This window comes from Acinonyx jubatus, chromosome D2, assembly GCF_027475565.1.
Source record: "Acinonyx jubatus isolate Ajub_Pintada_27869175 chromosome D2, VMU_Ajub_asm_v1.0, whole genome shotgun sequence".
Classification (NCBI taxonomy): Eukaryota; Metazoa; Chordata; class Mammalia; order Carnivora; family Felidae; genus Acinonyx; species Acinonyx jubatus.
The window spans coordinates 32,752,149-32,769,687 of NC_069393.1; the positions used below are offsets into that span (position 1 = coordinate 32,752,149).

The 17,539-nt window shown below is 35.2% G+C and overlaps 1 protein-coding gene across 6 annotated transcripts in view; it reads left to right on the plus strand.

Moving 5' to 3' along the window:
* The window catches only part of FAM149B1 (family with sequence similarity 149 member B1), an 87,157-nt gene that overhangs the window by 35,973 nt on the left and 33,645 nt on the right, over positions 1 to 17,539 (plus strand). For all 6 annotated transcript variants that reach the window (XM_053207514.1, XM_053207513.1, XM_053207512.1 and 3 more), the window contains 2 exons: positions 2,190 to 2,357; positions 5,305 to 5,492. In XM_053207514.1, coding sequence (XP_053063489.1) covers positions 2,190 to 2,357; positions 5,305 to 5,492 — 356 coding nt within the window. The remainder of the gene's footprint in view (positions 1 to 2,189; positions 2,358 to 5,304; positions 5,493 to 17,539) is intronic.

Here is a 17,539-nt window from a genome sequence, read left to right on the forward strand (position 1 = left end):
TCCTAGGGTTTAAGGATACTTTTGTTATTCAGATATATCTCTATCTCTATCTCTATCTCTATCTCTATCTCTATCTCTGTATCTCTGTCTATGTCTCTATCTCTATGTCTCTATCTCTATATTTTTATAGATACAGGCATTTCCTTCTTGAAATAAAGTGTAGATAGAGTGGTTTCAGGAGATTTAGGAGTTTGAGAAACACACTTTAAAGATTTTTTGAAAAAATACTGAAAAAGTAATTTTTCTTAAACATATAATATTAATTACAACTTAATTTCTTTACAGAAGTTAAACTGCTATTAGTTCATTAACTTAAAATGGGTAATTAGTATATTTAAAATAGCTAAATTCTTTTGAACACCTCAAACTCTTTAAACAACAGCAAAACAAACCAAAATAGGATTGTTCCACTCTCTTACATCATACACAAAAATACATTCAAAATGGATGAAAGACCTGTGAGACATGAAACCATAAAAATCCTAGAGAACACAGGCAGTAACCTCTTTGACATTGGCTGTAGCAACTTCTTTCTAGATATATCTCCTGAGGCAAGGAAAACAAAAGCAAAAATAAACTATTTTATTTCATCAAAATAGAAAGTTTCCACACAGTGAAGGAAACAAATCAACAAAACTAAAAGGCAACCTATGGAATGGGAGAAATTTGGAAATATTTCCAAATATTTTAAATATTCTTCTTAAATATTTGGACATATTTCCAAAATTTGTTCAAGTCAGATTTTCCCACTAGCCTTGCTGAAAAGTGCCACAGGTTTATTCTTTTTTTTTTTTCATTAAAAAATACTTAAGGTACAAAAGTATAAAGAATATCACAAAATATACATTGGTTATATTTAATATTTCGTTAAACAGAGCCATTTAAAAAAACTGTACTGCTCAGATTTGACTGGTTTTCTCCAAAGTAAAGATTCTGAACTGAATGAGTCATCATATATTCATTGAATATCTGGGTAGGAAGAGAAATTTAAATATAAATAAGAGAAGATCCCTGCCCTTAAGGCATATGCATTTTGAACTATGATGGAGTTACTGAAATAAGCATATTATCTCCTGAGGTACCTGAAAGTTGTAATTATTAATATTCTTAATTTTTCATCAATTTTTTTATTGAAAGAGACTTAAATATAAAATACTGGTATCAGGTGTACATCATAGTGATTCAGCAATTATATAAATTACAAAATGCTTACCACAATAAGTATAGTTACTATCTGCCACCAAAGTTATTACAATATTATTGATTATATTCCCTATGCCATACTTCTCATTCCTGTGACTTATTTATTTTATAACTGGCAGTCTGTACCTCTTAATACCCTTCACCTATTTTGCCAACCCTCCAATCCCTATTCCCTTTAGCAATCACCAGTTTGTCCTCTGTATTTATGAATCTGTTTGTTTTGTTTGGTTTATTCCTTTTTCTTGGTTTTTAGATTCCATGTTTAAGGTAAATCATATGGTATTTGTCTTTTCCTGTCTTATTTCACTTAGCGTTATATGCCCTATGTCCATCCATGTTGTAGCAAATGTCAAGTTCCAACCTTTTTCATGGCTGAGTAATACTCCATTGTATATACATACCACATCTTCTTTATCCATGAATCTATCTGTGGACACTTAAGTTGCTTTCATATCTTGGCTACTGTAAATAATGCTGCAATAAACATAGGAGTGCATGTATCTTTTCAAATTAATGTTTTTATTTTCTTCAGGTGGAATTCAGTGGTGGAATTACTGGGTCATATAGTATTTCTATTTTTAATTTTCGAGGAACCATAGTGGCTGCACCAATTTACATTCCCACCAATAGTGCATGAGGGTTCCCTTTTCTCCATATCCTTGCCAACACTTGTTATTTCTTGTCTTTTTGATACTAGCCATTCTGACTGGTTTTTCTTAAATATTTTTAAACTTATCTCATAGCCTTAGCTGTTGCATCTGAAAAGACAGCAAATAGTATTTGATACTGCACAGTACACCTAGGCAGAGTAGATCTATGGCTAGTGTTTATTCTTTCTGTTCTGAGAAACAATAGGTATTAAGACTATGAATAGTTTGGGGAGATGTCAGCAGGGCAAGGGATTTTGAGCTGAAACTCGTATGACTGAATTGCTGTAGGAACTGTTTATGTTATATACAATTAATAATTGCTTTTTCCTCTCCCAGATTTGGTATTAGGGGAAAGAAGTTACATTTTTCATCTTCTTATGCTCACAAAGCATCTCCCATTGCCAAATCCCCTAGTGTGTATTCTATGGAAAGAGAGGAGGAAGACTGTATAATCTTCTCTGAAGGAATAATAGAGGAATACCTAGCATTCGACCACACTGATATGTGAGTGTTAAGTATTTTAAGCTTTTTACTCCCCTCCTATTTTGTGTATTAATATCTATTTTTTTCTAATGTTTATTTTTGAAAGACAGAGCATGAGTGGGGGAGGGTCAGAGAGACAGGGAGACACAGAATCGGAAGCAGGCTCCAGGCTCTGAGCTGTCAGCACAGAGCCTGACAAAGGTCTCAAACTCACAAGCTGTGAGATCATGACCTGAGCCAAAGTCGGATGCTTAACTGACTGAGCCACCCAGGCACCCCTCTATTTTTTCTAAAGTATACTACTCAGGGACACCTGGTGACTCAGTCCATTGAGTGTCTGACTCTTGATTTTGGCTCAGGTCATGTTCCCAGGGTTGTGAGATTGAGCCCTGCATTGGGCTCTGTGTTGAGTGTGGAGCCTGCTTGAGGTTCTCTTTCTCTTTCTCTCTCTCTCTCTCCCCCTCCCTCTGCTCCTCCTCTCCCCCACTCATGCTTGCTCTCTCGCTAAAAATGGATTGAAAAAAATAATAAAATCTACTACTCAGAACCACCCCCCCAAAAGACAGAAAAAAAACACAACCAAACAAAATATAAAGTACACAACCAATATTACATATAATTAGACTGATGTCACTTGGTTATTTATTTCCTATTACTTCCGAGGTATCCAGAGTTCATGTGCTTAGTTGATGTAAATTCCTATTGCTTCCACATACCAGACTCCCTTGTGTATTTTCTTCCTGAATGTGTTATTTGCCTCTTCCTGAGATTAAACATTTTTAAATGAGTTAATTTCTTTCTTCACATAATTTGATTTTACCTTTTGTAAATCATCACCAGTTAATTCATGGAAATCTGAAGCTTTTCAAAGGAGCAGTTGAAGAGGTATGAACTTTGTTTACATAAATCCTTTTTGAAAAGGTATACACAGTTTATATAAAACCTTATACTTAGCACAGACTTTACAATTAATAATGCTTGTTTATATCCATTCTTATTGTATTCTGACAATAGTCCTGTGACACAGATATTATTTACCATCTCTATAGGATAGGTGAGAATCAGAGTGGTTAAATGATTTGTCTGAGGTAAAGCTAAGACCTAAAACCTTATTCATCTTACTCTAAGTCCAGTGCTCTCTTCACTATCCTATGCTACCCTTCTGAAACATTAACCTCTTAAGCTATTCCTCCAAGCCTTTAAAAGTTCCAGAGCGCAACAAGTGGGAGAGAGGCAAAGAAGGAGGGAGAGAGAGAGAAATCCCAAGCAGGTTCCACACTATCCACTCAAAGCCTGATGTGGGGCTCGAATTCATGAACCGTGAGATCATGACCTGAGACCAAGTCAGATGCTTAACCAACTGAGCCACCCAGACGCCCCAAAAGAAAATGGATTTTAAATAAAGGAAATAAAATTCAATCTCATTCACAATTACCAGTGCAAATTAAAACTATAACAAGATACTATTTTATTTGTCAGACTGGCAGAGAAAACAAAGAAGTTTGATAATTCCTTGAATGCAAAAAAGTCATATTTTTTCAACACTGAAGATTATCTCTCTTTAGAGGAAAGTGGGCAATATCTTTCCATTTTAAATGCATATACAATTTCACTCAATAATTCTATTTATAGGAATTTATCCTACAGATATAATACCCATGTAGCCAAAGAACTACATACAAGAATATTAAATGTCCTATTGACTATAAGAACAAAAGCCTGGTTGATCAATAACTGGATAGTTAGATATACTATGGTATATCCAGTAGAATTCTCTGCAGCTATTTTTTCAGAGGCGTATTCATATGTATTAATAGAGATGGAGGGCCAGATATATTTTTAAATAAAAGGCCACAATGCAGTGCAGTGTATAATGTAACTATTTCCCTGGACCAATGTATAATGTTTGCTTCTGGGAATGGTGCCTGGGAGACAGAAATGTAAACTTATTTTTCACTACATAAATACATTTCCTTCTGTATAATGTGAATTTTTTTTCATCATATGAGAGTGTTATCTCCTATAAAAAGAAATATAAATTTAAATACAATTAATACTAAATCAGCTTTCTCCCCAACTTAATGCCATGCCAGCTCTTCCTTGGGAAAGAAGTAAAGAGTCTTTAGCTGCCCTGCATAAACCTCTTAGCATCCTTCTTTCCTAGTTAGAGCTTCTTATTTAATTCTTGACACCTCTGCTACCCCAGGGATAATTTTCACGGGAGAGGCCGTAAGATATTTCTTCATAGCCCAAGTGTTCCAGAATTTGCTTTGTGTTAATTTATAATACATCTATCATAGGTAAGCATATCTGTCAGCTAGATCTTTGCCCCCCAAATACTGGGGCTGTTGGTACCCCCTTCCAAAGAAGAGACAGACTTGGCTGAGTTTCTGGACTACAGATAGCTACATGGTCTCCAAAAAGGCCTCACAGTAGCTTCTTGTGCTGGTGGGCTCCCCTCCTTTCCCTTTCCAGCCAAATGCCAATTGTTTGTTTGGATTAACAAAAGTACACTATTTCTCTAATGAATCACTGCCTCAAATAACTATGTGACACAGTCACATGCCCATCATTAAATGGTACACGAATAGTAATCTAAATGTTATCCAGTCACAACAAAAAGATTATTTCTGTATGCCTGTCATAGCTTATTGCTCAACTGACAATGTTCACTGTTCAAAGCTAAAAAATACACAATGAGACCTCAGTCTTCTTTTTCTTATTCTTTTTTTTTTTTTTTTTTTTTGGCAGAGTAGTGGGGTGGGGTGGAGTAAAAAGGGAAATTCAGTCTGTTTGAGAACTCCCTTAGGTCACAAGACAGTTTAACACATATGCTACATACATATACTGAGCTACATACATACACATGTGGGGAGGGGACACAAATCACGCTCCTGGAGAAGCACAAAACACAGTGGTGAACACTCAGTAAAGAATAACTAGGAAGTCTTATTTGCTTCTGTTACAGGGAAGAGGGGTTTCAAGGAAAGAAATTACACGCATCTCCAGAGAAACAGAAATTAGGGTACCCTCCCATTGCTCCATTTTACTGCATGAAAGAGGACGTCCTTGCTTATGTGTTTGACGACGTGTGGAGCAAAGTTCTGAGCTGTATGGAGCAGCTGACACGTAGTCATTGGGAGGGATTTGCTTCTGGTAAGGATCTTTGTGAAAACAACATAAAAAAATAATTATTTATGATTTCCAAACCCTGACTAGTCTTTCAGATTATATGTTTCATTACTGCAAAAGACTCATATTTGTATTTTCCACAGACACTAACAGATATTTAGACAATATTTGAAAATGAGTGGATGAGTAACAAGGCTATTCTATGATGACTATACTGTGTTTTATTTGAATATAATTATTTGTGAGAAAAAAGATGTGCAAGTGGCAAATACATTTTTTAAACTGCTCTACTTAAGAATAATTGATTATAAAATAAACCATTCATATTTAAAGTGTAAATTGGTCAATTGACCTATGTATACATGAAACCACAAAACAGTCAATATAATATATATAATACCTTTGTAATCCCTTTCTGCCCCTGCCTGACCCCCAATCCCCACGTGCTTTGTCACTATAGTTTAGTTTTTATTTTGTAGAGTTTCATATAAATGGAATCAGGGTTTTTCCTTTTTGTAAGCTTCCTTCATTCAGCATGATCATTTTGAGATTCATCTATGTAAATGTGTGCGTCAGCAATTTATTCCCAAGAAGTGTTCCACTGTTGCACAATTTGTTTATCCATTTACCTGTTCATGGACATTTGGGTTCTTTTCAATTCGGGACTATAATATGCAAAGCTGTTATGCACATTACTATGCAAGAATTTTTTGCACATACATTTCCTTTTCTCTTAGGTAAATTTCTAGGAGTGGAATGGTTTGATTATATGGTTGAATGTATATTTAGCTTTTTAAGAATTATTTTGTTTTTCTGTATTGCACAAAAAACTATCACAAACTTATCAGTTTCAAACAACGTACATTTTTTATCTCACAGATTTGTGGGTCAGAAGATCAGGAATGGCTTAGCTAGTTCTCTACTTAGGATCTCACAAAGCTGTGATCAAGGTGTTGGCCACAGCTAGGCTCTCATGAAGAGGCTCACTTAGGAACGGAAACACTTCCCCTTTTGTGTGTTCTTAGAAGTATCGAGTTTCTTGTAACTGTAGGAGTCACAGCAGCTTTCTTCTTCAAAGCCAGCAAGAAAGGCTGAGAGCTAGTCAGCAAAACAGAAGCTTATATAATGTAACATATTCATGGAAGTGACATCTCATCACTTTTACCATCTTCTGTTGGTCTGGAGTAAGTCACACTCAAAGGGATATTCTACAAAGATGTGAACACCGGGGCGCCTGGGTGGTTCAGTCGGTTAAGCTTCTCACTCCGGCTCAGGTCATGATCTTGCAGTCTGTGGGTTCAAGCCCCACATCAGGCTCTATGCTGACAGCTCAGAGCTTGGAGCCTGCTTCGGATTCTGTGTCTCCCTCTCTCTCTGCCCCTCCCCCTCTCATGTTCTGTCTCTCTCTCTGTCTCAAAAATATATAAAAACTAAAAAAAAAAAAAAAAAAAAAAAAAAAAGATGTGAACACCAAGAGGTAAGAGGGGCCACCTTAGAGTTTGTCCATTACAGTTCTCCCACTTGCCCCTAATGATTCCTGTGCTCCCACATGCAAAATACACTAAATTCCCAAGAGACTTATTATAGCATAGCTCAGAAGTTCAAAATATTATCATCTAAATTAGGTCTTGGTATGAATAAACTTCCCCATGAATGGATATAATACATTAAGTAAAGTTACTGGGGCCCAATTCTCTTCCATCTATATATCTGTGAAACTAAAGGCTATATACATAGGAATATAAACATCTAACTATATAATCCAACCAACCATTCCTGTCATAGAGAAAAGTCGCCTTACCCCAACACACCCATCATACAATAGTGGGCCAGGGAAAGGATAACAGACATTCTAGATAAGGGAGGGGGGGTGGGCAGAAATGAAAGGTTAAGTGGCACCTGGGTGGCTCAATCACTTAAGTGTCTGACTCTTGATTTCGGCTCAGGTCATGATCTCATGGTTCATGAGATCGAGCCCAATGTCGGGCTCTGTGCTGACAGTGCAGATCCTGCTTGGGATTCTCCCTCTCTCTCCCTCTGCCCCCTACCCCACTCACAGTCTCTCTCTCTTTCTTAAAATAAATAAACATTAAAAAAAAGAAGGTTAAAAAAAAAAAAGGTTTATAGTAATTCTGAAGTCCAGTTGGGAAAATACTGGGAGTTCTAGTCCTAGAAATAGCTCTCTGTTCCAACCTCTGGGCTCTTGGTTTTGCCCTCTGAATCATCCTTCCTTTTTCACATGTGTGAAAGCTAAGTAGTTTTATTAGACTGCTTCCTGGTAGTAGAATTTTGAGGGTCTGACAGCCTTCTTTCATTTAAACTCTTTCACCATCTAGAGATACAAATTTTTCAAAATTATAAAGTCCTGGTTTCTTTACATTTAATATTTTTTCCATCAGTTTCTCTTTCTCATCTCATGTTTTATTGTATAAGTAGCAGGAAAAAAATCAGGCCTCACTTTCAATAACTTTGATTGGAACTCTTCTTAGCTATACAACCAGAATCATCACTTTAAGTCCTGCCTTCCACATGACCACAGGAGACCATTTCACTAAACATTCTTCCACTAAATAACAAGCACCTCCTTCTTCCAGTTTTTAATAACATGTTCCTCATTTCCTTCTGAACCCTCCCCTAGAGCATCCTCCAAATCGAAATTTCTACTAAGTCTGTTCAAGGCAATTTATGTTTTCTCTATCATGTTTCTCCAAATTCTTCTATCAATGAACAATGAAAAATGAAATTAAGAAAACGGTTCATTTCTAATAGCATCAAAGAGAATAAAATACTTAGAAATAAACTTAACCAAGAAAGTGTAAGACTTTTACACTGAAAACTACAAGACATTATTGTAAGAAAATAGGGAAGACCTAAAGAATTGGAAAGTCTTCCTGTGTTTTATGGATTAGAAGACTTAATATTGTTAAGTGGCAATACTCCCGAAACAGATTTGAGTGAATGTCCAAAATAATATTAAAAAAGAAGAAAGCATGAGGCTTCACATTTCCTGATTTTAAAACTTAGTACAAAGGTACATTAACCAAAACAGTGTGGTACTGACATAAGAATCGACATATAGATCAACAGAATAGCATCAAGAGTCTAGAAATAAACCCTCACATATACAGCCAATTGATTTTCAACAAGGGTGCCAAGACCATTCAATGGGAGAATAGTATCTTCAACAAATGGTGCTAAAACTGGATAACCACATGAAAAAGAATGAATTTGGACCCTTCTTTCACACTACATACAAAGTATCAACTCAAAATGGATCACAAGCATACATTTAAGAACTAAAACTATAAAACTCTTAGAAGAAAACATAAGAGTAAATCTTAATGAGGTTGGATTTAGCAATGGATTCTTAGATATGACACCAAGACCACAAGCAACAAAAAAATCAATAGACTGGATTTTATCCTTAAAAAAAAAAATCTATGTATCAAAGGATATTATCAAGAAAGTGAAAAGACAACCTACAGAATGGAAGAATATATATGCAAATCATACACCTGATAAGATTCTAGCATCCACAATATGTAAAGTACAATTCAACAACAAAGGGACAAACAACTCAATTTAAAAATGGGCAAACAACTTGAATAGGTATTTATCCAAAGAAGATACACACATGGCCGGTCAGCATATGAAAAGACGTTCAACATCCTTATTCATTAGGGAAATACAAACCAACACCAAAATCACAATGAAATGCTACTTCTACCCACTATGATGGCTACATTAAAAAAAAAAAAAGAAGACAATAACAAGTATTGGTGAGTATGTGGAGAAACTGAAACACTCATACATTGCTGTGGTAAGGTAGAATGGTGTGGCTACCATGTAAACAGTTTGGTAGTTCCTCAAAAACTTAAACATAAGATTGCCATATGACCAGCAATTCTGCTCAAAGTATATAACCAAGAGAACTGAAACCTTATCTGCAAAAAAGCCTGTGTATGATTGTTCACAGCAGCATTTTCATAATAGTCAAAAAGTTAGAATTGACGCAAATGTTCATCAGCTATGAATGGAGAAACAAAATTTGGTATATACATATGTTATGGACTGAATTGTGTCCTCCTCAAAATTTATATGTTGAAGACCTAATCCCCAGTGTGAATGTTTGGAGGTGGGGCTTTTAGGAAGGTAATTAAGGTTAAATGAAGTCATAAGCATGGGGACCTAATCTTATAGAGTTGGTATCCTTATAAGAAGAGGAAGAGACCAAAGCCCCCTTTCTGTGCATGCACGGAAAAGTGGTAATGCAAGGACACAGCTGCCTACAAGCCAGATAGCACCTTGATCTTGAACTTCTGACCTCCAGAACTTTAAGAAAATAAATTTCTGTTATTTAAGCCATTCAGTCTGTGGTATATTGTTATAGCAGGATAAGTAACTAATGTACTATGCAATGTAATATTATTAATTCATAAACTAAAATTAAGTAATCATGCATGTTACAATATGGATAAACCTTGAAAATATTATGCTAAGGGTAAGAAGCCAAACACAAAAAGCCACATATTGTATGATTTTATTCAGTTGAAATGTCCAGAACAGGCATATCCATAGAGACACAAAGTAGTTTAGTGGTTGCCAAGGGATATAGGGAGAAAGGAATTGGGATGTATGTGGTGTCTCTTTGCAGTGATAGAAATTTTCTGAAATTAGATAGTGGTGCTGACTGCACAACATTGTGAATATACTAAAAACCAATTAATTGTGTACTGTAAAATGGTTAAAAATGGTGAATTTTATGTTATATGAATTTTATTTCATTAAACATTTTAAAATATTTTAAACCTGTATGTAAATGTGAGTCTGTTGGTGATTAATTCTTTTATAGATATGAAAAAAATTTTTTAATTTATTCATTCTAAAAACAAAAGCAAAAAGTGTTCATCCATTTGTCCAACTCCCTATGCCCTGCCTCTGGCAACTACCAATCTCTTCTCTATATCTATGAGCTTGGTTTGTTTGTTTGTTTGTTTGTTTATTTATTTATTTATTTATTTATTTATTTTTAGATTCCATCTATAAGAAAGATCATATGTTATTTGTCTTTCTCTAACTTACTTCATTTAGCATAATGCCCTCGAGGTCCGTTCATGTTGTCACATATAGAAAGATTTCATTCTTTTTTAGGGCTGAAGTGTATTTCATTGTATATATACACCACAGTTGCTTTTTTTAAATCCTTTCATCTACTGACGGACACTTCGGTTGTTTCCATATCTTGGCTATTGTAAATAATGCTGCAATGAACATGGAGGTACATCTATCTTTTCAAGTTGGTATTTTCCTTTTCTTTGGATAAATACCCAGAAGTGGAATAGCTGAATCATATGGTAGCTCTACTTTTAATTTTTTTGAGGAAAATCCATACTGGTTCCTATAGTGGGTATACCAATTTACATTCCCACAAGCAGTGCACGAGGGTTACCTTTTTACACCTCCTTGCCAACCCTTGTTATTTCTAGACTTTTTGATAATAGCCATTCTGACTAGTGAAACTGCATTTTAATTTTCATCTGCATTTTCCTGATGATGAGTAATGTAGAGCATCTTTTCATGTACCTTTTGGCCATCTGTATTTCTTCTTTGGAAAAATGTCTATTCAGATCTTCTGCCCATTTTTAAATTGGGTTTTTTTTGGCTATGTATATATTTTCATAAATTTTGGAAATTAGCCCCTTATCAGATAGATGATTTGCAAGTATTGTCTCCCATTCAATAGACTGCTTTTCCATTTTGTTGACTTTTCCTTTTGCTGTGCAGAAGCTTTTTAATTTGATGGTGCTTTTTGTTTTGTTTTTTGGGTTTTTTGCTTTCCTTGGTTTTGCTTTTGGCATCAGATTCAAAAAATCATGGCCAAGACCTATGTCAAGAAGCTTACCTCATGTTTTTTTCTAGGAGTTTTGTGGTTTCAGGTCTTATCTTCAAGTCTTTATTTTAAACTGACTTTTGTACATGGTGTAAGATACTGGTCCTACTTTCCAAAAAACATTTATTGAAGAGACTGTCTTTTACTCCTTTTATATTCTTATCTCCTTTGTTGTAAATTACTTGACCATATATGTGTGGGTTTATTTCTGAGTTTTCTATTCTATTGTATTGATCTATGTGTCTGTTTTTATGCCAGCACCTTACTGTTTTAATTGCTATAGCCATGTAGTATAGCTTGAAATCAGGGAGCAAGATGCTTCCAGCTTTGTTCTTTCTCAAGATTGCTTTGGCTATTTGGGGTCTTTATGGTTCCATACACATTTTAGGATTATTTGGTTCTATTTCTGTGAAAAAAGCTATTCAAATTTTGATAGGAATCACATTGAATCTGTGCATTTTGGGGGGGGGGTGTTTTGGACATTTAAAAATGTTAATTTTTCTAATCTGTGAGCACAGAATATCTTTCCATTTATTTGTGCCTTCTTCAGTTTCTCTCATTAATGTTTTGTAGTTCTCAGTATACAGGTCTTTACCTCCTTGGTTAAATTTATTCATAGGTATTTTATTCTTTTTGATGCAGGTGGGATTGTTTTCTTAATTTTGTCTTTATCATAGTTTATTATTAGTGTATATAAATGCAGTACGTTCTTGTGTATTGATTTTGTATCCTACAACTTCACTGAATTCATTTATTAGTTCTAACAGTTTTTGATAGAATTTCTAGGGCTTTCTATATATCATCTGCAAATAGTGAGAGCTTTATTTCTTCCTTCCCAATTTGAATGGCTTTTTTTCTTTTTCTTGCCTAACTGCTCTGGCTAGGACTTCCAATACTATGTTGAATAAAAGTGGTGAGAGTGCATATCCTTGTCTTATTTCTGATCTTAGAAGAAACTTTCAGCTTTTCACTGTTGAGTATAATGTTAGCTGTGGGTTTGTCATATATGTCCTTTATTATGTTGAAGTACATTACCTTTGTACTCACTTTGTTGAGAGTTTTGAATTTTGTCAAATGTTTTTTCTGCATCTATTGAGATTATCATATGATATTCATTTTTATTAATGTAGTGTATCACATTGACTGATTTGCAGATGTTGAACCATCCTTGCATCTCTGGATTAATCTCACTTAATCACGATATATTATTCTTTCAATGTATTGTGGAATTTGGTGTGATAATATTTTCTTGAGGATTTCTGCATTTATGTTCATCAGGGATATTGGCCTGTACTCTCTTGTGGCATCCTTGGTTTTGGTACTAAGTAATGCCAATCTTGTTTAAAAAAAAAAGTTTAGAAGAGTTCTTTCCTCTTCTGTTCTTTGGAAGAGTATGAGAAAGATTGGTATTAATTCTTCTTTGAATGTTTGTTGGAATTCACCAGTGAAGCCATATGGTCCCGAATTTTTGTTTGTTGCCAAGTTTTTTCTTGCTCATTCAATCTCCTTACTAGTAACTGGTGTGTTCACATTTTCCATTTCATCATGACTCAGTCTTGGTAGGTTGTATGTTCTTAGAAAATTATCCATTTATTTTAGGTTGTCCAATTTGTTGGTATAGAAATGTTCATAGTCCCTTATGATCCTTTATTTCTTTGGAATCAATTATTACATTTCCTTTTTCATTTCTGATTTCACTTGAATCCTCTTTTTTATGGATTGTATGGATATTTTAACAATATTTGTTATTTTGTTGAGGATTTTTGCATCTGTGTTCATCAGAGATATTGGCCTATACTTCTCTTTTTTTATGGTGTCTTTATCTGGTTTTGGTGAGTAATACTGGCCTCATAAAATGAATTTGGAAGTTTTCCTTCCATTTCCATTTTTTTGAAATAGTTCGAGAATAAATATTAACTATTCTTTAAATGTTTGGTAGAATTTGTCTGTGAAGCCATCTGGTCCTAGACCAGATGGTTCATCTGGGAGTTGGTTTTTTTTTGGTTTCTTTTTTTTTTTTTTTTTTTTTTACTGATTCCATTTGTTTGCTGCTTAACGGTTTAAGTTTTCTATTTCTTTCTGTTTCAGTTTTTGGTAATCTATGTTTTTAGGAATTATCCAGTTCCTTCAGGTTGTCCAATTTGTTGGCATACTTATAATATTCTAATTGTTTGTATTTCTATGGTGTCGGTTGTTATTTCTCCTTTCTCATTTGTGATTTTATTTGGGCCCTTTCTCTTTTCTTTTGGATAAGTCTGGCTATAGTTTATCAAATTTATTAATTTTTGCAAAGAACCAGCTCCTGGTTTCATTGTTCTATTCTATTGGTTTTTTTTAATTCAGGTTATTTAAAATAGATATAGTATTGGTTTCAGTAGTAGAATTTAATGATTCATCACTTCATATAACACCCAGTACTTATCCCAACAAGTGCCCTCCTTAACGCCTATCACCCATTTAGACCACCCCCTCTCCAGCAACCCTCAGTTTGTTCACTGTATTTAAAGTCTCTTATGGTTTGCTTCTCTCTCTCTTTTCTTCCCCTTTCCCAGTGTCCATCTGTATTTTTCTTAATTCCACATATGAGTGAAATCATAATATTTGTCTTTCTCTGACTTATTTCACTTAGCATAATACGCTCTAGTTCCATCCACATTGTTGCAAATGGCAAGGTTTTGCTCTTTTATTAAGTTTTTTTTTTTAATGTTTATTTTTGAGAGAAAGAGAGAGAGAGAGAGAGTGTTTGTGTGCGAGCAGGGGAGGGGCAGAGAGGGGAAAGAGGATCTGGAGCAGGCTCTATGCTGACAGCAAAGAGCCCAATGTGGGGCTCAAACTCACAAACTGTGACCTGAGCCGAGGTCGGATGCCTAACTGACTGAGCCACCAAGGTGCCCCGGTTTCATTCTTTTTGACTACCAAGTAATATTCCATTGTATGTAAAGCCTTGGATTGTGAGTAACTTGTTCTGCAAATGTTCCACAAGACAAACATTTCTAATAAATTTTAACTTGATAAACGAGCAATGTTTTGCAACGTAAGTAGTATGTCACACCAAATGCCACATGATCACAACTGAGCCAATGTTTCTTCCCCCTCCCTCTCTCTCTCTCTCTTGCTGTGGGATTGTGGGTGACGTTATCTTGATGAGGTCCCAATAGTTCCTTTTTGTTTTTGTTTCCCTTGGCTCAGGAGACATGTCCAGTAAGAAGTTGCTGTGGCCAAGGTCAAAGAAGTTGTTGCCTATTTTCTCCTGTAGGATTTTGATGGCTTCCTGTCTTGCATTTTGGACTCTCATCCATTTTGAATTTATTTTTGTGTATGAGTTAAGAAAGTGATACAGTTTCATTCTTCTGCATGTCGCTGTCCAGTTCTCCCAGCACTATTTACTGAAGAGACAGTCTTTTCCCCCTGCATTGGATACTCTTTCCTGCTTTGTTGAAGATTAGTTGGCCATACATTAGTGGGTCTGTTTCTGAATTCTCTGTTCTGTTCCACTGATCTGTTTGTTTTTTACCAGTACCATACTGTCGTGATTACAGCTTTGTAATATAGCTTGAAGTCTGAAATTGTGATGCCTCCAACTTTGGTATTATTTCTCAACATTACTTTGGCTATTCAGGGTCTTTTGTGGTTCCATACAAATTTTAAAATTGTTCTAGTTCATGAAGAATGCTGTATTATTTTGATAGGGATTGCATTGAATGTGTAGATTGCTTTCGGTAGTATCAACATTTTAATAATACTTGTTCTTCCAATCCATGAACATGAAATGTTTTTCCATTTCTCTGTGTCTTCTTTAATTTCTCTCATAAGCTTTCTATAGTTTTCAGTGTACAGATCTTTTACCTCTTTGGTTAGGTTTATTCTGAGGTATCTTATGGCTTTTGTTGCACCAAAAAGTGTAAATGAGATCAATTCCCTGATTTCTCTTTCTGCTGCTTCATTATTGGTTATAGATATGCAGCCAATTTCTGTACATCGATTTTATATCCTGTGACTTTGCCAAATTCATGTATCAGTTCTAGCAGTCTTTTGGTGGAGTCTTTCAGGTTGTCCACATGAGTATCATGTCATCTTTGAAGAGTTAAAGTTTGACTTCTTCCTTGCCAATTTGTATGCCTTTTATTTCTTTTTGTTGTCTGATTACTGAGGCTAGGACTTCCAGTATTATGTTAAACAACAGTGTTGAGAGTGGACATCCTGTTGTGTTCCTGACCTTAGGGGGAAAGCTCTGTTTTTCTCCATTGGGGATGATATTGGCTGTGGGTCTTTCATATATGCCCTTTATGATACCAAGGTATGTTCCTTCTATCCCTACTTTCTTAAGGGTTTTTATCAAGAAAGGATTCTGTGTTTTGTAAAATTCTTTTTCTGCATCTATTGAGAGGATCATATGGATCTTTTTTTGTTTTTACTGTTTATTTATTTTTGAGAGAGGGAGGGACACAGCATGAGGGGGGGAGGGACAGAAAGAAAGGGAGACACAAATCTGAAGAAGGCTCGAGGCTCCAAGCTGTCAGCACAGCTGATGAACCGCGAGATCATGACCTGACCTGAAGTCAGGCACTTAACCAACTGAGCCACCCAGGTGCCCCGAGGACCATACAGTTCTTATCCTTTTCTTTTATTAATGTGGTGTATCATGTTGATTGATTCACAAATATTGAACCATCTGTGCAGCCCAGGGATAAATCTCACTTGATCATAGTGAATAATTCTTTTAATGTACTGTTGAATTTGATTTGCTAGTATCTTGTTGAGAATTTTTGCATCCAGACTCATCTGGGATATTGGCCTGAAATTCTCCTTTTTGGTGGGATTTTTGTCTGGTTTTGGAATCAAGGTAATGCTGGCTTCATGGAATGAGTTTGGAAGCTTTCCTTTCATTTCTGTTTTTTGGAACAGTTTGAGAAGAATAGGTATTATCTCTTCTTTAAATATCTAATAGAATTCCCTTGGGAAGCCATCTGTCCCAAGACTCTTGTTTATTGAAAGATTTTTGATTACTGATTCAATTTCTTTGCTGCTTATGGGTTTGTTCAAATTTTCTCTTTCTTTTCAATTTTGGTAGTGTGTATGTTTCTAGGAATTTGTCCATTTCTTCCAGATTGCCTAGTTTGTTGGCATATAATTTGTTACAGTATTATAATTGTATTTCTGTGGTGTTGGTTGTGATCTCTCCTCTGTTATTCATGATTTTATCAACTTAGGTCCTTTTTTTGTTGTTGGTGGTGGTGGTGGTGGTGGTGGTGAGTCTGGCTAGGGACTTATCAATTTTGTTAATTCTTTCAAAGAACCAGCTCTTAGTTTTGTTGATATGTTGTACAGTTTTGTTGTTGTTGTCATTTCTATATCAGTTATTTCTGCTCTAATATTTATTATTTCCCTTCTTCTGCTGACTTTAGGCTTTATTTGCTATTCCTGTTCAAGATCCCTTAGGTGTAAGGTTAGATTGAGTATTTGGGACCTTTCTTGCTTCTTGAGATAGGCCTTTCCTCTTAGGACTGCCTTTGCTGCATCCCAAAGAGTTTGGACTGTCATATTTTATTTTCATTGCTTCCATATTTTTTTACATTTCTTCTTTCATTTTCTAGTTAAACCATTCATTCTTTAGTAGGATGTTCTTTAACCTCAATGTATTTTAAGGCTTTCCAATCTTTTTCTTGTGGCTGACCAAGTTTCATAGCATTGTGATCTGAAAATATGCATGATATGATCATAATCTTTTTGTACCTGTTGAGGACTGATTTGTGACCCAGTATGTGACCTATTCTGGAGAATGTTCCATGTGCACTTGAGAAGAATGTGTATTCTGCTGATTTAAGGTGAGATGTTCTGAATATATGTTAGGTCCATCCAGTTCGGCTTGTCAGTTAAAGCCATTGTTTCCTTGTTGATTTTCTTCTTAGATGATCTGTCAGTTGTTGTAAGTGAGGTATTAAAGGCCCCTACATTACTGTATTATTATCAATGAGTTTTTTCATGTTTGTGATTAATTGATTTATATACTTGGGTGCTTCCATGTTGTGGGCATATTTACAATTGTTAGATATTCTTGATGGATAGATCCTTTAATTATTATGTAATGCCCTTCTTCATCTCTTGTTATAGTCTTTGCTTTAAAGTCTAGTTTGTCTGATATAAATATGGCTACTTTGGCTTTCTTTGACCTCATAGCCTA